At 48.0% G+C, this 20,269-nt stretch overlaps 1 protein-coding gene across 2 annotated transcripts in view; it reads left to right on the forward strand.

Annotated features, from left to right (window-relative positions):
* Positions 1–211: 211 nt before the first annotated feature.
* GAD1 (glutamate decarboxylase 1) overlaps positions 212–20,269 on the forward strand; it is a 55,573-nt gene continuing 35,515 nt past the window's right edge. The window contains exons 1-4 of one of the 2 annotated variants that reach the window (XM_039361818.1): positions 212–449; positions 2,188–2,332; positions 6,417–6,479; positions 18,391–18,549. In XM_039361818.1, the coding sequence (XP_039217752.1) occupies positions 2,263–2,332; positions 6,417–6,479; positions 18,391–18,549 (292 nt within the window). In that variant the 5' untranslated portion in view covers positions 212–449; positions 2,188–2,262. Of the gene's footprint in view, positions 450–1,650; positions 1,946–2,187; positions 2,333–6,416; positions 6,480–18,390; positions 18,550–20,269 lie in introns of those variants that run through there. The other variant, XM_039361819.1, reaches the window with a different exon arrangement.

Genomic DNA, 20,269 nt, shown 5'->3' on the forward strand with positions numbered 1-20,269 from the left:
GATGAACCCCAGTCGTGATCTGGCTCCGAATGAGTTCAAAACAGCCATCACGTGCCCTTCCCCTACGGCCCTCCTTTTGGAAGCTGGAACACCTGCAAGTCAATCACATTAGCTTGATAACGCGCGTGATTCAACACCCCCCTCCCCCCCGCCCCAGTTAACACCCTCACGCCTCCCTCCCCCTCAGCTGGGCTGGAAGAAGCGTGGTGACTTCTGTCCGCGTTTGCAACAAATCAGTTGAGGCTTCTCGTTTTTAAAAAAGCAAAGCCCAGGCACTTTGCAGCCCGGGAGCGGAGGTCAGTTCGAATTAAATTCCAAAGCGCCATTGATATTCCGCCGTCGTTTGTGGGGAACCTTATAAAGGACCAAGTCCTTCTAAAACTCGGATTTCTCGATCCGATGCGTTCTGGACTCTCGGAGTTTATTCTCGTGTCCTCTGTCTCTCATTGGTAAGTGTTTGCTATTTGTCTTTCGTATCTCCTTTATTGCCACCTCTGCCCATCTCGGTTGTTGTTTTGTTGTTGTTGTTCAGCTGGATTTTGAGATCGTTCTCTTTCCATAACACAGTTTCTATGTCTTCCTCTTAATCGATTCGAATAAAGGATATTTGGGAAATATTTTGGGAGTGGATGGCGTTGGTCATAACCTGTTACTTCACTTCCAAGCTCGGCTCAGGGCAGCCGTCATTCTCAGCTCCCGGAGTTCAAGATTTGAGGTCGTGGGTGTGCATGGGTATTTGATTTGGTAGGCGGATTTAAAACGAAACAAACAAACAAAAAATCCAGCCACCTGTCTTTATATTTGGCAAGAATGAATGCTTGAACAAAAACTTTTGTATTGAAAAAGGCAACCCTGACAGAGGTGGTTTCCATCGACATAAAAACCCTTTGTACATTTGCTGCCCGCTCGATTTTTTTTTTTCTTTTTAAATTAACGTGGCGAAACAGTTCCGACACGGCCAATGGTGGTGGCCTCTTTAGGAAGAAAAGGAGCAAAATGGGTTGATCCTCTGGTCCCCATCCCAGGAATCTTGGAACCCGGAGATCGAACGAAAAATCTTGACAGTGCCAAGGCCGAGCAGCTCCCCTCAACCGAACGCCGAGTTATATTTATGAAATTACAAAGCTGAATTTTGCCCATTTTAAGGCCATTGATATCGAAGGGCGAGTAGTTACCCCCGCTCCGTGGCGCACCTGTATTTGCCTTCCCCAGCGCCTTTGGGTGTTCGCGCCTGCAAATTGCTGTGCCGGTCGAATATGTAGGCTTACCGGTTTCTTTTAGCCGCATTGCTTTTTCCACAACTAAGCAAACGGCAATGCTTTCTACATTTATTTTATCTGAAACGGAAATAAGATTGGAAGGAAGGAGGTTGCCGCAAAAATCGCATACCTAAGACTGTAGGTCTTTCGGACTGTTACAGTCTCTCTCTCTCTCTCTCTCTCTCTCTCTCTCTCTCTCTCTCTCTCTCTCTCTCTCTCTCTCTCTCTCTCTCTCTCCCTCCCTCCCTCTCTCTCCCTCTCTCTCCCTCTCCCTCTCCCTCTCCCTCTCCCTCTCCCTCTCTCTCTGTGTGTGTTCTGAGCATGCTTACTGGAAATTGGTTCCCTATTTGGCGTGAATCATAATTAGCCTCCTCATCGGCCTTTAATAGAGCTGCCCTAGACGTTCCGGTCAGCTGAATCCGTCCTTCTCTCCACCGTCGGCGACACGCCAGTTATTTCCCCATCCCTGCCAGGAGCCAAAGGAATGGCTTTTTCAGCCCCTGAGCCCCATCCAGACAGCTTCCACCTCCCTTCGCTTAGCAGCCAGCGCTGCCTTCTAAAATCCGACTAGGCGTCGTCACCTCCAGCCATTTCTCCCTCCAACTCGCTTTGTCTTGAGAGCAAGATCGTCGCGGTCGCTGCGGGGCTTCGGAAAGCGGGAATAAGGACTCCTCTTCTTGTTCGTGGTGTGTACCCACACCTTCCTTTTTTGTGCAGGCTTCTCTCTGCACACCACAGACCCCCCGCGCGCCGTCCCCACCCCTCCTCCGACAACGGCGACTTCCCGAGGAGTTTAATAGCTTATTGTTGGCTGCAGACTCGCTTCTGGATCGCCTCCCAGTTCCCCGAAGACAGCGGGAAAGGGAGACCACGATCCAGGCTCTTCCGAGGAACAGGTTTCTAAACCCGCTTTTCTCTTCCATTGCAGCCCGTCCTTTTGGGGGCAGTCGGAGAAAGACCGAAAGAAGACTCCTAGGACCCAAGGGCTGTGCCTCTGAACCTCATGGCCACCTCGGATCCCTCCTCCTCCAACACCGCTCAGGATCCCAACCCAACTAATTTACGACCCACAAGTAGGTCTCGGGTTTTCGTTTTGCAAATCTCGGCCGTGCATGCGCCCTTCTTTTTAAAGCAAGGGCTTCGAGAAAAACAGCCGAGACGCACAAACTCCACTCCCCCCCCAAAAAAGACCAACATGGAAGCCTTCTTGGATCCCCCTCCTCTATCTCCGCTAAAACCGAGAGGGTGCCAAAAAAGAAGCTGGGAGGGTGGTAGTGCGTAGTTTTTCTTTCTGCTTGAAAACAAAGAAACCTGATGCTGTTCCTAGCGAAAGGCGAGGAAGGGAAGGTGGAATATCTGGTCTCGCCGCCACCTCCCACCCACCCACCCACCCTCCCGCCATTGACTTGATGCTAGAGAAAAGGGCGGGAGGTTCTGCAAGCGCTCATGGCCCTTTGTGGACGCCTCGGGTCTCAAAGCGTCCTCCCCCGTTTCTTCCGCTCCGGCAGCCCTTCCTGAGGGCGCCCGGAAAGGCAGGTCAGGGCAGCCCCGCGGAAAAGCTCGCTGGCCCGAATTGGCGAGGACATCGGCAGGTGCCAATGACCAAGCGAATGATGCTGCAGGTGGCGGGAAGGAAGGAAGGAAGGAAGGAAGGAAGGAAGGAAGGAAGGAAGGAAGGAAGGAAGGAAGGAAGGAAGGAAGGAAGGAAGGAAGGAAAAGGGAAAGGAAAGAAGAAAGAAGAAAGGAAAGGAAAGGAAAGGAAAGGAAAGGAAGGAAGGAAGGAAGGAAGGAAGGAAGGAAGGAAGGAAGGAAGGAAGGAAGGAAGGAAGGAAGGAAGAGAAGATTTGCCATAGCGCGTTCAGACAGCCATCCAGCTCCTGTAGAAGAAACCGAGGTGGAATCAGGCTGCTTGACATAATCGCCGGAGACAAAGCGACGAGGGGGAGGCTGCTCGAATGGGAAGGAAACGAAGCCTGGCGAACCCCGCCAAGCAGGGAATGGTGTTTGCCCTAGAAGGGCTCTCGGGGTTATGAAGCATGAACACCCAGACGTCGCTGTGAATAGCCGGCGATTGCAAGGAAAGAGTGGAGAGTAGAGAGGGGGAGGAGGGGGAGGGGGAAACCAAACAAAAATCCTTCCTTTACGATGGGCAAGACTTTTCTGTCTTTGATCCCCCGACTGCAATGCCGCCTAACTCCCAAATTTGCCAAATGACACACCGGGTTAGGGATGCTCAGTTCATACTGTGCGTTGCTTGGCTCTTTTTCTGGACTTGACAAAAGGAAGAGGGTGTGTGTGTGTGTTGTGTGTGTGTCTGTGTATGTGTGGGGGGGTGGGGGTGTATGCTCGCGTGTTCCCGTCGGCAAGCCTGCCCGCCATTCAAAGGAATGCGCCTCCTGCCAGGCGCCCCCGGCTGGCAATTGTGCCGGGCGCGCAATTCCCGCCCGCGCTCCCGCAGCCATTTCCTATTGTTTCCCGACGGCTCGCGGGCGCTTAGTCGGCTGCCTCCGAGGTCCGGCGGGGAGGCGCGCGGAGGCTGCTGCGCGTAGGTGCGAGCGGGGGTTGTTTGATTGCCCTCCTCTCCCTGCCGTGCTCCACCTCGCCTCTCTGGCTGCCTCGGGCGGGGAGCGAAGCTGTTTTGGAGTCCTGTCAGAGCGGTTTTCATCGCCTGCCATTCTTCCCCCCACCCCGCGCTCTTCCCTTTGGCTCTCTTCCCCGCCCTCCCGGTGTCCTTCTTGGTCACTCCAGTCTCCTCCTTTTACTTGAGGCAGCCCCCCCTCATTGCCTTTGGTCCTTGACAGTCCCTTCACCCCTTCACAGCTCTCTTAGTCAGCCATCCTAGTTTGTTTATGGTGATTCAGTGTCGAGTCTGCTATATCACCCAACTGTCCAATTTGGATGTAGGTTCCCCCCTCCCTGCTTCCCTTTCTTTCCGGCCTGGCTTGTTTCCTCCGCCCTTCCTTTCTCCTCTTTATTTTTCTACCCTCACTCCAGTTTTCAGAAGACCTCCCTCTTCCAGCCACACTCTTTTTCTGCTAGCCGTCAATTGTCTAGAATCATTCTAAATCATTCTGTCCAAAGATGATGCCTCCTTGATGAAGTTCAGTTCCCAGCCTGGGAATCCTGATGTTGGAGTCCAATACATCTGGCGGGCCCCAGGTTGGAGAAGACTGCAACAGGCGGCTCTTTGTCTTTGCCCATCCGGTGCTGCCCCTATAGGTGATCCAAACAACAGGAAAAGCTTCTCGGCATTGAATTCGCAAGAGCGGGGACGGAAGGCGGAGGGTGGGTGGAGCCAAAGTCCAGGACCTTCTCTTCAGAGCCCTGCCTCTTTCTGTTCATTTCCCCAAGAAGCAATGAGAAGTAGCCTTTTAGTCCTTGGCTGTTCCTATCTTCTTAAATGCTGTTTCGGAATTGTGGGACCTATCAGACTTACAGGGAAATATGAGCCAATAGTGTCATTTAGTAACTACTCTCAAAATGCATGAAATCCTTCAAGACTAGGGCTGGTTATGATTGAGTTACAAATGTCAAAAGTATTCAGAATTCTTCCATGAGGCCTTTGCAATGGTGTTTTAAATAGGTCTTGCCTTAAATTTATTTGGGGGAAAACTCAGTGTCATGTAAGACCTATCTGGGTCTCTCTTCAAATCTTAAGTGGTGTAATAAAATAACACTGTATATTTTAATCACATCATCCTCTTCCTTTTAGGATCCTGGTCTGTGGTCCCTTTCACGAAATCAGAAATAGTCATCTGAAAGCCTTTCTGCCAAATGGGTTCAATGAAAATAACATAACCTCATTTTAGTGGCCTTTTTATATTTTTATTTATTGGGCATTCTTTTGGTCCAATGGAGTTTCCAAGGCATCAGTAATTTTTTTTTCTTATATCAGTTGCATGTCCTTTATATATTTCTTTCTTTAATCCAGTTTAGGTCGTTTACATGTCATGCCTCTTGCTATTTTTCCTTCACTTCTTATCCTGCGCCCTGTGAGGTACTGGAAAATAGAAAGTAGGAGGAGGCATCTATTCCTAGCAGAAAAAGTCTTAATTTTCCTGCCGGATAAGCTACACTTGCTGTTGTGTGTAGCCCACATTTCTGGCAAAGTCGTGATTCCCATAAAAAAAAGAACAAGGAAGTGGGCTGCATGAAGGGCATCACCTCCTCCCTTGATTTCAGCACCTCCGGGAATGGACAGCGCAATGCGCGCTTCAACCGCCTGGAGTGGGGCAGAGGAGGAAGGTCGGTGGGAGGGGGCGAAGAGAGCAGGCCAGATGAAAGGAGGTGCCTCGAAAAAGGGGGACCAAGCGGACGTGAGAAGCCTTTTAATGTACACCCTGACTCGTCAGTCAGCTAAAACCTAGTCATGCAAGTCTGATCATCTAGTCAAATACTATTGTTCACCCAATTAATTCTTGAACTCTTCCATGACCCCATTTCATGCTAGTTTATTTTAAGCTGCCACTTTCATGGAAGCCTGCCAGTAAATTATTAGGAGATCGGATCTCTCCCAGCTGCCTGTTTCTTCCTGATAGGACCTCTTTTGCCACTGAGCCTTGAAGTCACCAGACTCCCGCTTCTCCACACGTGTGTCCGTCAATCAAGTCTCCCATCCCTGTCTCCTCTGCTACGATTCCAGGGTTTAAGCGGAGCTTAAAGCATTATTAGCAAAGAAATAAACTAGAAAAGAGGAAACAAAACAGCTGCTCTCCCACACAAGTCACACCAAGCTCTGATGCCTTTCATAGCCTCAATCCCAGGACACCGTATAATGGAGCTATTAGAGCTCCATTTATGGTTGATTAAAATCGTCTTAATTCGTGGTGGGGGGATGGGAGAGGCAGAGATAGAGATCGATTTGTATGCCATTGGTGTCCATTACATCAAAAAGGGAAAAAGAAGAAAGAAAGAAGAAGAAAGAAAGAAAGAAAGAAAGAAAGAAAGAAAGAAAGAAAGAAAGAAAGAAAGAAAATAAAAACTTCCAGGTTGAATCAGACTTTTTTCCACACCTAAACATTCCGCTTATGTGTTGGTTTTGTGAAATCTCACATGTAGATTTTGCTAATCTGCCAGGTAGGAATTGCAATACAGCACTGTGAGCTATCCGTTCACTTCTGTAGGAAGTAATTTTTTTTTTGTTTCTATTCCTTTTAGCCTACGATACCTGGTGTGGTGTAGCTCATGGCTGCACGAAGAAAATCGGACTCAAGATATGCGGTAAGTGAAAAGAGGCAACAACAACAACAACTAAAAGGATATTCACACTTTTCTTGCCCAAGTCTCTCTCCCTCACACACCTACATACACAGAACAAGACACACTGCTTCCTCCCTTATGCATTGTCTTGAGTCTGCAATCACTCAGGCAGCTGTTAATCTTTCATAAAAAGCCTGAAGGAACTAGGTTGGCTGGCAAAGAAAGTAGGCTGCCTCTTTTATCTTGAGACAACGCAGAGGCGGAATGAAGCTGCCAAGAGGTGCTCCTCCTTTTTCCTCCCACGGAGAAGTTTAACAAGGCAGCCGCTAGGTAGCCTCTTATTTTAGAAGAGAAGGGTGTATGTATGTGTGTGTGTGTGTGCGCGCGCGCGGGGGGGGAGAGGGAGGGGGAGGGGGGAGGAACAGGAGGGAGAATCGCTTTTGCTTTTCCTCACCGGTCGGAATTGGGCGCTGTGAAGTAGACTCTTGCGCCACCTACTGGTCAACGTGAGCAAAAAAGGTGGACACCGCGGGCGGCCCGTCGATTTTCCTATACAATCGATTCGAGGAAGATTGACCTGCAAAGAGGCTTTCAGGGCAGCCAGAAAGCCAGGGAAGGGGAGAGGGGGAGAGAGAGAGGGAGGGGGAGAGGGGGAGAGAGGGAGAGATAGGGAGAGGGAAGGAGGAAGAGGGAGAGAGAGGGGGGGGAATTTTTAGAAACAGAAGTTGCTCTGATGGCGAAGGGAGGATGGTGAACAACAGGAAGCAGAAATGGGAATCAGAGAGAGAGAGAGGAAGGGAGGGAGGGAGAGAGAGAGGGAGAGGGAGAGAGAGGGGGGGGGAGAGAGAGAGAGAGAAGGGCCAGATGGAACAAGTGGAAAACTGGCAGAAAGGGGGTATGTACGCGCCTTAGGTGTGCGAGTGGCTGCCCTGCTGGTTTGGCTTCGCAGGGCTGGATTTTTCGAGGAGTCATTCCGGGCTCCCGTTGCTTGTTTTTCTTCGCAACTCCCAAGGACCTGTCCCCCTTCCCAGCCCCTCCGTGAGCTGGGAAGGGGGAGCGTGGCAGAGGCGGAAGAGAGTCTGGCTGGAAGTGCCAGGGCGGCGGGGCCCTGCGGCGCAGCGCTCCGCCGTCTGAGACGTTTTCCACCTTATCGGCCCGGAAAATACAGACCTCCTGAGGGAGGAAGATTAACGAGGGCCTGATTAAAGGGCCATTCGTCAGGCTGCTTGCGCCGGGAGATAGGGGACTGGCAGCCACTCAGCGTCCCGGCCGCCCGGGAGGAAGGAAAGCGAGCGGAATCTACGAATGCCGTCAGATTGCATCCGCTACGGCGGGAGATTCCGGAGAGGGTTGCGAGGCGTCTTGTATCTCTGCCCGCGCTTCAATTTCGCTCCAACGCCGCCTCCCTGCCAGCGCAAAGGGGGACAGGCCCAAGCGAGAGAGACCCCGGTTGTCTTCGTTTCACAGTGTACATGACAAGGCCCCGCTGGACCTCCCGCTATCTGCTCGGAATGAAAGCTTCCTGAGTGTGGTGGTGGGGTGGGGGGGCAAACTCACCAGACTAGGCGCGGTTCTCATTGGGTTCCTTATTACCTACATTTGCCTTCGAGGGGGCACGGTTTGTTTCTGGGCAAACCAAGAGGCTTCAAGGCTCCTCCGCACGAGCCCAGCGGTCGAGGTTCCGTTCCTAAGTCGTTGGGTAGGTTAGAAAGGGGGCGAAGGAACCCCCCCCCCACTGAGCTCATTTGGAATCGGGAGCCACCGGTCAAATTAGCCTTGGGGGGCTCTTCAGCCTCTTTCTCTTTCGCCGATAGCCTTTTGTAGGCTTTTTTAGACCGTTTTCCGGCCAGTCCCTTCAATGGCCGAAGGGTGCTAGCTAGCAGTGTTTCTCAACCTTGACCATTTTAAGGCACGTGGACTTCAACTCCCAGAATTCCATAGCCAGCATTGCTGGCTGTGGAATTCTGGGAGTTGAAGTCCACGTGCCTTAAAATGGTCAAGGTTGAGAAACACTGCTAGAGCAGCGGTTCTCAACCTTTCTAATGCTGCGACCCCATAATACAGTTCCCCATGTTGTGGTGACCCCCAACCACTTATACATCACCGGGTGCCAGGGGCGTGGCCAAAGAAAAGGGGGAAAAAATGGCGGACAGCCTTGTTTGGCGACCCCTGTGAAATGGTCGTTCGACCCCAAATGGGGTCCCGACCCACAGGTTGAGAACCACTGTGCTAGAGGGTTCCCCCCCCACCCCCGTCGCCCAGCGTTTCCCCATCTTTTAATCCAGCTCGGCAGAACAGATAAAGGGAGACTCCCTTGACCCCGCTGATTCGGATTGTTACTCTTACAAGAGTTTCCAAGCCCAGCAGTGCCTTCTCCGGGGCCAAGAAGCTGGGACCCCCACTTAGGCGCCGGCACGGCCTGCTTGGGAAGAGGCTCGGCCGGTTGAAAGAATCACAAGTGCCCTCCAGGCGGCGTCGGTGGCGGCGGCACCAGGAGCTTCTTTCAATCTGGATTATACCCGTCTCAACAGCCGGACGTCCAACTCGCCTGACCTGAGAAGGATGCCTTTCCAGCCAAATACTGGTGGCGCTTCTGGGGAGCGAGCTGGAGGTGTCTCTGCTTGAAGGGGCCCCCGGGGGGCTTTGGGAGCGAGGCGGGGCGCATTGGGCCTGCTGTCTCGCTGGAAAGCTGGGCGTCCATCCCCGGCGGAAAGTGGCCAGTTCTCACGACAAAGAAAGCCGCGTTTTTAAACATCGAACGAGGGCGCCCACTCCTGAGCAGGGGGCTGGACTAGAAGACCTCCAAGGTCTCTTCCAGCTCTATGCTGCTTCTCCTGCGCCTCCGCCAGATCCACGGACGGTCCTCGGGGTGACTCGTGACTGGATTTGCTTTGTTGCCGTTTTCCAGAACGAGAGCGGCAGGCGACCCCCCCTGCCCACGCAGAGGAGGATGGGCTCCTCGGGGTCGTGGAGAGGGACATTGCAACTTGCCCACCTAAAGGCCCGCCTAAACCCCAAGCAGCTGAGAGGCGGAGGTGGATGATTTTTCAGTGGGTTAAGTCCTGTCCTCCCAGCTCTCTCCAGTCAAAACCGAAGAGCGCGCCGTTCCGGCCCATCGGTGGGCCGGAGAGCTTGCCTGAAGGAGGGCATCTCAAGGCAAGCGAGGCGCAGGGCTGCTTCCACGAAGAAAAACAACCCACAAGTCCGGGAGGGGCACTCTTGGTCTTCGGCTTTGCAAAAACCTCGCTCCAATTCTGAAGGCGCCTAGGAGTGACCTAGATCAGTAGAGGCAATTCTGGGAAAACGCAGGCCGGGCTACCAAAAAATAAAAAAATAAATGCGCAGGAAGGAACCAAAATTTTTAATTTAAGAAATATTCAACCCCTTATTCCCCCCCCCCCCTTTTCTTCTTTTTCCCCCTTTTCCTTGGAAAAGGGAGGGGGAGATAAACGCTATCCTGTTCAGTAATCTGAGGGAGTGCTTATTGTTTTTTTTTTTTTTAATTTACTGCAGTGATTGATCGCCGTTTTTCTGACTGTGATCTTCATCCGGTTTAAAACCAATATTCGATGAACTCTAACGAACTTAGAGTACTATCAGCATATTACCCTTGTTTTTCAGCTTTCGAGTTACGTTTCCAAGTTATTTTCCCGACCGAGTGATATATAAATAATTTCTGTCTTGAGAACTAGAAGCTTGGCGGATTAGTGTTCTCCAGGAGAGAGAGAGAGGGAGGGAGGGAGGGAGGGAGGAGAGAGAGAGAGAGAGAGAGAGAGAGAGAGAGAGAGAGAGAGAGAGAGAGAGAGAGAGAGAGAGAGAGTCTGAAAAATGCAAGGGGGATTCTAGCTGTGCAAGTGGCCCTTCCTCTTAGTGGATTTCAGCCTTCTGGGTCTCGGACTCAGCCAGCAGGAAGGCAGGTCCCCTTGGGGGCTGCAAGTCACTTTGGACGCAAACGTTCGTGAGCTGTAAATTGACTTCAGCGGGGTAGTTTTTGAGTAGCGATTTATAGGACTGAGTTGGTTCTATCCAAGTACGAGCACATTCTGTTGAAAGTAAACGTTGCTGGGAATAATCCAATTTACTTTTTTTTGGACAAGCTGACTATCTGAATACATCGAGCCTAGATTTCTGGATTTTTAGGGAGGAAACATATGCTGAATTTACTTATACATTAAAGAAATGCACAAAGAAAGCAGAGTTAGGAATTATTCCGTGACTCTGCCCCACCCCCGCCAAATAAGGAGCAAGGAAATTGTTTCTTGTCTCATATATCAACCCTAGGAGGCCCAGCAATATTTTAACTGGGTGATAACTGACAAAGGCTATGAGCTCTGTGGTTCAGGGGAGGTTTAAATCACTTGAAACATCATACTCGAACTCAATAATAAAAATTAATCAAAGCTAGATCCTAAAAACAAATCTATGACTCAAATATCTTTGGGATTGTTTGAGGTAATATAAAATTGAGGGAGGATGTTCAAAATGCAAATAAACCCCAATGAAATAGGTTTAAAATTGGACTAACTGGCTAGTTTCCCTTGAGTGATTAAATACCACCTCCGTAAGAAACTAGGAAAGAGCAGGTAATTATCAGCATGAAGAAACACAAGGGTTTAATGTCCCCCCTTTGATGTGAATGGTATTATCCACCACGCTGATTCTTTTCTGAATTGGGCTCAGATGTTTCAGTTTTCTGTTTGACCCTTTTTTTGTTCTTCCCAGAAAGAAAAAGAACCAATCTCTCCTTTTAGACATTTTTTTCCCCACACCAACAAGAAAAATAATGTCCATTTTGATTTCTGTTCAGATGTGTCAGTGATTAGGAAAGACTCTTTTTGCTTGAGATAAACAAGAGTTGACGTGTAATTTGTGCTCATGATGCCTTTCCCAAGCATAACCAAATACCCTCCTCCATCACCACTACTCTCTCTCTCTCTCTCTCTTTTCCTCTCCCTCTCCCTCCCTCCCTCCCTCTCTCTTGCATTTACATCTATATCCAAGGAACCCAGAGTCAAGAAACACATTGCTTGATTTGTAGTTGACAAATGAACAGGAATGTTTTAAAAAAAAAAAAATCCCTGCCTGGCCAATTAGAAAGTAATCAAGTATAGATCATCTGCATAGCTTTCCTAATTGGCCATACTCTCCCTTAGGTAGCATAGGCTTTATCCAATGAAGCTTTAGAGAGTATCCCAAAATTCTATACAAGTTTTCAAAGAAAAGGAAATTTAGGTTTCGGGTAGTTCCCTGTGGTTTTGTAACATTTACCTTGAATCTTAGAATGCAATTGGCCTCAGGTCTGCTGCAATAAATCAAGATGAAATCATCCGACATAAATTCAGGCTATTTGGAAAAAGAAATTGAACAAGAAAATATGTTTGGGATCATGATAGAAAGAAGTTATTTTGTCAGGTTTCTCAAAATGGAGGTTTAATTTATAAAACGAGCGGGCCAAATCTAATCTGTCAGAGACTGGATCAGAGATGGGTGCTTTTGTTCTTTTGTTTCATTGGCATTGGGCATCTATGGTTATATAGTAGTGATGAGGTGAAAATATTTTGCATCGGCTCAGAAATTCTGTTTTGTGATACATGGTTTTCAGAACTGAGTCTTGGCATTACCCCTGCTGAGTGATGGGTCTTTGGGAAAATCCTAGCCCCAAAGTAAGGAATAGAAGGAGTGTTCTCAATCCCTAATAAGGAAAACAGTAAAAAAAACTCTATGTATTATACTTTAGGTTTGCATGATATACTAACTAGACTAAGTGAAAACAGGACTGAGTGGTTTATGGTTTCACAGGCTTTGGGACCCCAGCCACTATCTGTACATAACATTTTCTGTGAATCATTTAAGTCATAATATGGCCTGTTTATTTGTTCTGATGTAACCTTCCTGAATGCGGCAACTGTATTTTAAAATCCGGGTTTCTAATTTAGCACTTTGTGTGAAACCCTCCCAAATTATTTATTTGCAGATTTCGCCAGCCATCCAGCTAAGATTTTACTTTTGGTGCAGATGCAACTTTCTATTACAGCCTCCTCTTCTGACTTTTTTTTCCCCATGAGCCCTTGGAAACTCAAAAGCTTGCAATTCTTTTGTAAACCCGGTGGCCTATTAAAAATATTGTCTAAATATGGTTTGAGGAGGGTGACTCAGAAATTCATTCCACAGGCTTTAAGAAAACTTAGTTTTCATTAAGCGTACGAAGTATTGGCTGTCTCAAACACGGCCCCAAAATATATTTGAGTAAAAGGATCTCTGTGCCATCAATTGGAGCCAGGAAGTCCTTTTTCCCCCATGTTCTATTCCAGTTTTCTCAGCAATCCCACTCTATAATCCAAAAGAGGCATTGCCTTGTGTTTTAAATTGAAAACCTCTTTTTCAATCATGGACAATTTTCTCCCCCTTTTTAATTCATAGGGCTCAGCATTTGGAGCTAAAACAAATGAGCCATGCACACAGCATTTCTCCCTTTCTGTCTCAGTTTATAATAGAGAGAAGTTGCCATTTTATAAATATGCATCTCATTAGCTAATATTATTTCCTTCTTGGCCCCAAATCCTTTAAAACCCACTTTGAATAAAATGGCTTTCCCTCGTTTTAAAAAGAAATGTTTTACAGAGACAAAGCCAATCAAATCTCATTACCCTCCAGGAAAGGAAAGGGATAGACAATCTATTGTAAAGTAATTGCCTAATCTGTACTTATTACTTTAACCTCATGAAGATGCAGCCACTTGGTTAATGTAGTAGTGGAAGATTTCCTGATGTTTCATCTTCATAGGAGCCTGGCTCAGTCTCTAGAATGACAATAACTAGGTTCACCTTTAAAAAGGAGTAGAGGACAGCCCTAATTTGCTGTGGGCAAAATCTCTAGGTTTGGTTTAATACAGTTTTCTTTTAAAATCTGTGTTTTTCTGGTTGCATTGAAGAAAAGAAATAATTACCAGATAGCTCAGTGATGGTTTTCAATTAGTCTGGCCAAGAAAGATAGAAAACCCAAATTAAGTAGCCTCATATTTTGGTCACTTGTGTGTCTCCCATTCCTAGAAGCTAAAAAAGAGATAACATCTCTTTCAAATCAAACTCATCCATGTAGGGTTCCCCCTCCCACACACACACACAGTGTTAAAGTGGTTGCCCATTGCTATCTTCTGGGATGTTTTTTTGATATCTATGTTTTGTCTTCAGGTCTAGCTTTTCCTAGTGGTCTCCCATCCAAGTAATAACCAGGTTCAACTTGCTTAACTTCTGAGCCAAAGCAAGGTTATCCTTGTGGAATCAGGTGTTAGTTTGCTGATAAGTGGAAGGCAGGAAGAGTGAAGGTGATTTGCTTCCTAAGGTTAAGAGTTAAGACTTGCTTAACTCTGGGCTAGACTGTGTATTATTTCCTTGACATTAATCCCAGTTGTTAGTTGCGAAGTCATGTCCATCATGACCCCATGGACAACGTTCCTCCAGGCCTTCCTGTCCTCTACCATCTTCTGGAGTTCATTCAAGCTCACGCCTCCTGCTTCAGTGACTCCATCCAGCCACCTCATTCTCTGTCGTCCCTTTCTTCTATTGCCCTCAATCTTTCCCAGCATTAGGCCCTCCTCCAGTGAGTCCTTCCTTCTCATTAGGTGGCCAAAGTATCTGAGTTTCAACTTCAGGATCTGGCCTTCTCAAGAGCAGTCAGGGTTGATCTCCTCTAGGACTGACTGGTTTGATCGCCTTGCAGTCCATGACCAAAGGCCCTCTTGGCCAAAGCTGATGGGATTTGCAACTCCAGAGATCTGTAGAAGAGGTGGGCAATGGCAAGTCTGATAAGTTGACGTTTTAAACAAGTTTAAAAGCTTAATTATTGTTTAATTCATACCCTGTTCTAACATCCGTTGGGGAGATTTTGCTTCAAGATGGAGACCTGCTTAGCTTTTCCTTCACATCTAATGAAGGTCTTTTCAATTCCAGAAGAAGATAATCTCTGACCTGGCATAAAACACATGTTTGGCTGAATTTCTGTCGCAGATGGCTGTATTGATATTCTGAACAATGGCACCTGAATTTGTACATCTTTTAACTAAATAATAAGCTAAATTTTGTATTTAATGCTTAGTACAGAAAGTAGAAAAGGTCCAGTTTGGTCTTCTTAGTCAATAGTCATGTTAACTCAATATGCTACACCAAGCTTTCGTAACCATGTTTTACTGAATAAATCAGGACTGGCTAAGTTCAGAGAGCACACAAACCCCAAACAAGCCAGCTTAATTTTGATGAAGCTTATACCGTAGTCTGAGCCTAGCTATTAATTGATTTCACACATTACACTGATTCCAATTTTTGTTTATTTTATGTTGTCAGATTGATATGCTACCTTTTTTTTTTAGAAATTCAAGATGGAGTACAAGGTGATTGCTTTATCTCAGCACTTTAACTGCTAGGCCTTACTGCCTTGGTTAAATGGTTGTCCATAAGCAAGGTACAATTGACTGGCTTCACATATTGAGGTAGACTAAAGCCAGATTATAAAATTATATCCTGGAATGTCTGAATCCCACAATTGAGAGAAATTGGTCCTGTTAGCCTTAATTTTGCCCACCAAAGGATGAAGAGCCATGGATCTCATCAACCATGAAATGTAATTGAAAGGATTTTGGACCAGTCAATGACTGAAAAAGCTGGCCACTCCCTCCCAACCTTGTCCACCCCACAAGCTGTTATTTGGATGGTGGCACAGAATCACTTAAACAGACAAGAACCAAACCAGGTGTCCTTAGTACCTCGGGGAAAGGCCAATGTTTCAAATAAGCAAAACTCTGGAATTCATAATGATAGTTTAACTTGGACCTATTTTTTTTTTTTAAAAAACAAACACCTGAATAATGGCCGCAATATTGTCAGGTGCAAAGAATCATTCATAAGATTGCAGCATAGAAAATGTGTTTAAGCCTACACACAAGGATCTGTTCAACTAAAGTTCAGTGCTCAGTTGACACCAGATAAGGGTCAACAGAACTCAACGACTCTAAACTGATGGCAGGCTTAACTCTACCTCTCAGCTCTGCCTGCGCTTCTCCTACATCAGCTCCCCCCAGCGGGTAGAAAAACCACAACCTTCGTAGCGTCGCCACGGGGGGGGGGGAACCTGATTCAGAACGGGAGACGCTGTTGTGGGCAGCCGAGCTTAGCGCCGACTGGATCGCTTCTAAGGACCTCACTTCTCCTTCCTTTCGCTTCCTTCCCCAGGCAAACCTTCGCGGTGGGAAAAAGAGGGAGCAGAGGCGCTTCCCTTCCTCCGACACTTTATCTCCCTTGCGCGGGGGGGGGCTCGAGGAGGGGCGCTACGTGAGCCCGGGGAAAGAGGACTCCGGTCATCTAATGGATTCCTCCCTCCCTCCCTCCCTCCCTTCATTTCTTCCATATTACTTCGGTCAATTGCTTCGCATTCAGGTGAAAAATAGTTCCATCTCCGAGACCTGGCTTAATTTCGCATTTCAAAGACTCTGTCCCGCAACACTCGCAATTTCAAACGCTTTTAAAGTATCTTCCACGTTGTGGCCATCCTTTTCCGTAATAAGTTAAGAGAGACTTCGCGCCTAGTGAATTTCTTTTCCAGACCTTCCAAATCAGCCTTTCTCCACTGTGTTGGAATTGCAGTTCCTAGCCAAAGGCCTTGCTGCCCTTGAAGATTCAGTACCGTATATCCGAGGGGCGCCAGGTTGCAGAAGGAGACTTGAACTTATCCCAGGAAAGCAGCGGCTTCTCTGTTTGGGTCCTCCTTAAGCGTGAGGCTATCTGGGTTACCTTGAGCAAGAAACTCACACTCGACCCTAAGAAGGAGGCAGCGGCAAATCACTTCCGAAAAACTTTATCAAGAAAATTGCAGGGACTTGTCCAGGCAGTTGCTAGGAATCAGCAATGATTCTAAGGAGAAAAAGAGAGAAAGCAGGAGAGAGAAAGAGAGAGGTCAAAAAGAAAGAAAGAAAGAAAGAAAGAAAGAAAGAAAGAAAGAAAGAAAGAAAGAAAGAAAGAAAGAAAGAAAGAAATGATTCAAAAAGGAAGGAAGGAAGGAGGAAAGGAAGGAAGGAAGGAAGGAAGGAAGGAAGGAAGGAAGGAAGGAAGGAAGGAAGGAAGGAAGGAAGGAAGGAAGGATCAACAATGATTCAAAGGTGAGAGAGAGGGAGAGAGGTCAACACTGATTTGAAGGCAAAAGAAGAAAGGAAAGAAAGGAAAGAAAGAAAGAAAAAAAAAGAAAAAAAGAAAGAAGAAAAGAAAGAAGGAAGGAAGAAAAGAAAAAGAAAGAAAGAAAGAAAGAAAGAAAGAAAGAAAGAAAGAAAGAAAGAAAGAAAGAAAACGAAAATCAACAGTTGAGCTGAGGAATTCTGGGAGCTGAAGTTCACAAGTCTTAAAGTCGTCATGGTTGCAGACCCCTGCCTTATGGTACCTTCCAACTCTACAAATCTATCATCCATCCTTCCACTGTACAATTCTATGATCTTCTATGAAAGAAGCAAACTAGAACCTAGGAGAGATTTCCTGACAGTTAGAACAATTGATCAGTGAAACGTCTTGCCTCCAGAAGTTGTGAGTGCTCCAACACTGGACGTTTTAAAGAGACTGGACAACCATTTGTCCGAAATGGTATAGGGCAGATCTTCAAACTTGGCCCTTTTATGACTTGTGGACTTCAACTCCCAGAATTCCTCAGCCAGGGCACGCTGGCTGAGGAATTCTGGGAGTTGAAGTCCACAAGTCATAAAAGGGCCAGGTTTGAAGACCCCTGATATAGGGTTTCCTGTCGGAGCAGGGGATTAGACTAGAGGACCTCCAAGAACCCTTCCAACTCCGTTATTCTGCTATTAGGAAGACGCTCCCGGGTATAGGTGCATCTAACTTTGATCTGTTTACTTCCTTACCCCTCTTTCTCCCGGGGCTTCATCGAGGTCTGGTGGATGGTCGGGGATAGAAAACAAGTATGCAGAGCGAGTTATCTTTCGATTTTAATTTTCTCAAGCCTTTTTTGAGGGCTTTTTTGTTTTTTGTTTTTGTCTTACTTCGAAGTTGGCGTTTCGGCGTGCTTTCTCTTTGTTTTCAGCCTGGGGTACTGTATTCAGTTCGGTTTAACGTGTGCGTGTGTGTGCGTGCGATTGTGATGAACAATTACCATAGGAAAGAATACAAACAGGAGTAGTCTCATATGTTTGGGGACCGCGGCTGCAGACTGATGTTTGGGATTACATCACTCAAAACACAGAACGGTGGGCCTCCGTAAGAGCCCAGATGTGGAGAGGCATTTTGCACTTCCTTTGAAACAGGGATGAGCCACCGGTGGCTTTCCGTCGAGGCTGAACTACAAATCCAATGCTGGACTTCTGGAACTGTTTAGTTCAGCAACATCTGGAGGACGTTGCCCATCCTGCCTGTATTAGTATTGGGTTCTGCGCCCTTCCCAATCCTCCCGGGGGGCGGGGGGAGGGGAGGACTTGGAGGAGACGTCTTCCTTGTTTTCCCAAAAGCGTTTGCTCTGATGACTGCCCCTCTCCGAAAACTGCCCGGAAGGCACCCCCCCCTTCCCATTTCAGTCTGTGGGGCGAAAAGCTATCCTGCCTCGCCCCGAAGGTGCCCTTTTGTGACCAAAGATGACCCCAAGCCAAAGGCGAGAAGGGATGGGCAATCCTCCCCTCCCCTCCGCTCCCCTCCCCCCGCCCCTTGCCTTTCTGCAGTCGGGGGGGGGGTGTCCCTGAGTTCTCCTGCCCGCGGGCGCCTTCCCTCCCCCTATAAATCCACCTCCAGGACGGCGGGGAGCGAGAGGCGCGCGGGGCAGAGCTGGGCGCCCGAGGGAGCGGCACCAGGGCCCCCTTTTTCCAAGGGGTGCAGCGGCTGGCTGGGGTCGACCATGGGAAGCGCGATCGAGGCGTCTCCGCTGACCTGTCCCTCTTGCCCTAACCCTGCAGGCTTCCTGCAAAGGAACAACAGCCTGGAAGACAAGAGCCGGCTGGTGAGCGCGCTCAAGGAACGGCAGAGCACCCGGAACCTGTTGGCTTGCGAGAACAGCGAGAAGGAAGCCCACTTCCAGAAGACCGAGACCGACTTCTCCAACCTCTACGCCCGGGGTAAAATCCTGATCCTCTCGCTCTGGCCCTCGCCCTCGCCCGCTGCCCCATCCCCAGGTTCTCTTCCTTCGCTCTCAAAAGCCCCAACCTGCCAAGGCTTCCCTTCCTAGGAAAGGGGAGGGGGAGGGCCGGGGGAGGGTAATGCTTTGCCCACTACCAAGCAGCTGGAAGAGGCTTCCCTGTCCTGGGAGGTCCCTCTCCTGCTGCTGGCATCTGGGGTCGTTTCAGGGTTGTCCCCAGGCGTGCCGCCTGCAAGCGAGCCAAATGCTTGTCCTGTTATGCAAACTCCGAACATAGGTGCAATTTGGGTCATCTCTAGTGGGATAGTCCGGTGAGGGTGTTTTGCAGTTCAGAAGCCTGAAAGGGAAGTTATCCGGGACAAGCAAAGGGAAACTGATAAGGCTTATGCCATAATTTGGCTTCAAACTGGAGAGAGTTATTCAAATACTCCCTAAAGCAGTGGTTCTCAACCTGTGGGTCGGGACCCCATTTGGGGTCAAACGACCATTTCACAGGGGTCGCCAAACAACGCAGTCCACCATTTTTTCCCCCTTTTCCTTAGCTGTGCTACTTCCTTTTATTCTATTCATGATGGTCGGCCTGCGCCATCTCTGCCACTTGCCAGCTACACCTTGGCCGGCACAGGAGGCGGCATTCCCGGGCAGGGAAAATCCTCGACTTACGACTGGTTGGGTAGTCCTCGACTTACGACCGGTTGGGGTCGCGGCTTTAAAAAGGTTGAGAACCACTGCCCTAAAGGATTAGTCACTGCAGCTAAATGGAACCTTCATTTACAGAAGCAGTATACCTTTAAATGCCCGGTATAAAGGAAGGTCTCTGCCAACTTGTCCCAGGAAGACATGCAGCTTGAGCATGAAAAAAACAAACAAAAAACAGATATAGAATCAAAGGATGCCAGGCCAATCCTGATGCTTGAAAACAAACTGCACAGCTTTCCATCCTTTTATGGTCAGAAACACATGAAAAAAACGATAATCAGCCTCTGGTGCAAGTTCAAGACAAAACAAAATTCCCCAAATTCCTTTCACAAGCCCAGCCCTGCCCACAGGGAACCTGAGACCCCACCCGTTCTGTGGTTTTCTCAGTGGCTCGCTTCTTCTTTAGGGGCTTCTAGTTGCCCACTGTTATAAGTGAAATATCAAAATGCTCTGTTGTACAGATTCTCTCTCTCTCTTTTTTGAAAAAAAGATTCATACATTTGGTGAGCAAACTTTAATTTAATTTTAGGCTCATTCACTTAATCTGGAGGAGATAACACTAGACTTTTGTGACAGGCCCCTTCCTTCCCTCTACCTCAGTGTTTCTCAACCTTGACAATTTTAAGGCATGTGGACTTCAACTCCCAGAATTCCACAGCCAGCAATGCTGGCTGTGGAATTCTGGGAGTTGAAGTCCACATGCCTTAAAATTGTCAAGGTTGAGAAACACTGCTCTACCTGCTTCTCAATTTACATGCAGCTGCTAGGATCCAACAAGCAACAAGTTATTTATCACTCCCCTGCTTGATTTATGAGCTTCCCTGGCCAGGATGTCTTGTGCTGGACTGCAGAGTTAATCCTGGTTTGGGGCATGCCATTCTTCTGGCAGACTTCCATCCCGCCTGAACTGGCATTATCCTCAGCCAAAGAGCTTCTGCTAACTCATACCTCACTTTTCATTAGCTTTAATTAGCACAGGGGTTTAGCATTGCAGCTGCCAC

Source organism: Crotalus tigris, unplaced genomic scaffold (genome assembly GCF_016545835.1).
Source record: "Crotalus tigris isolate CLP2741 ecotype Arizona unplaced genomic scaffold, ASM1654583v1 scf7180000019363.1367679, whole genome shotgun sequence".
Lineage (NCBI taxonomy): Eukaryota > Metazoa > Chordata > Lepidosauria > Squamata > Viperidae > Crotalus > Crotalus tigris.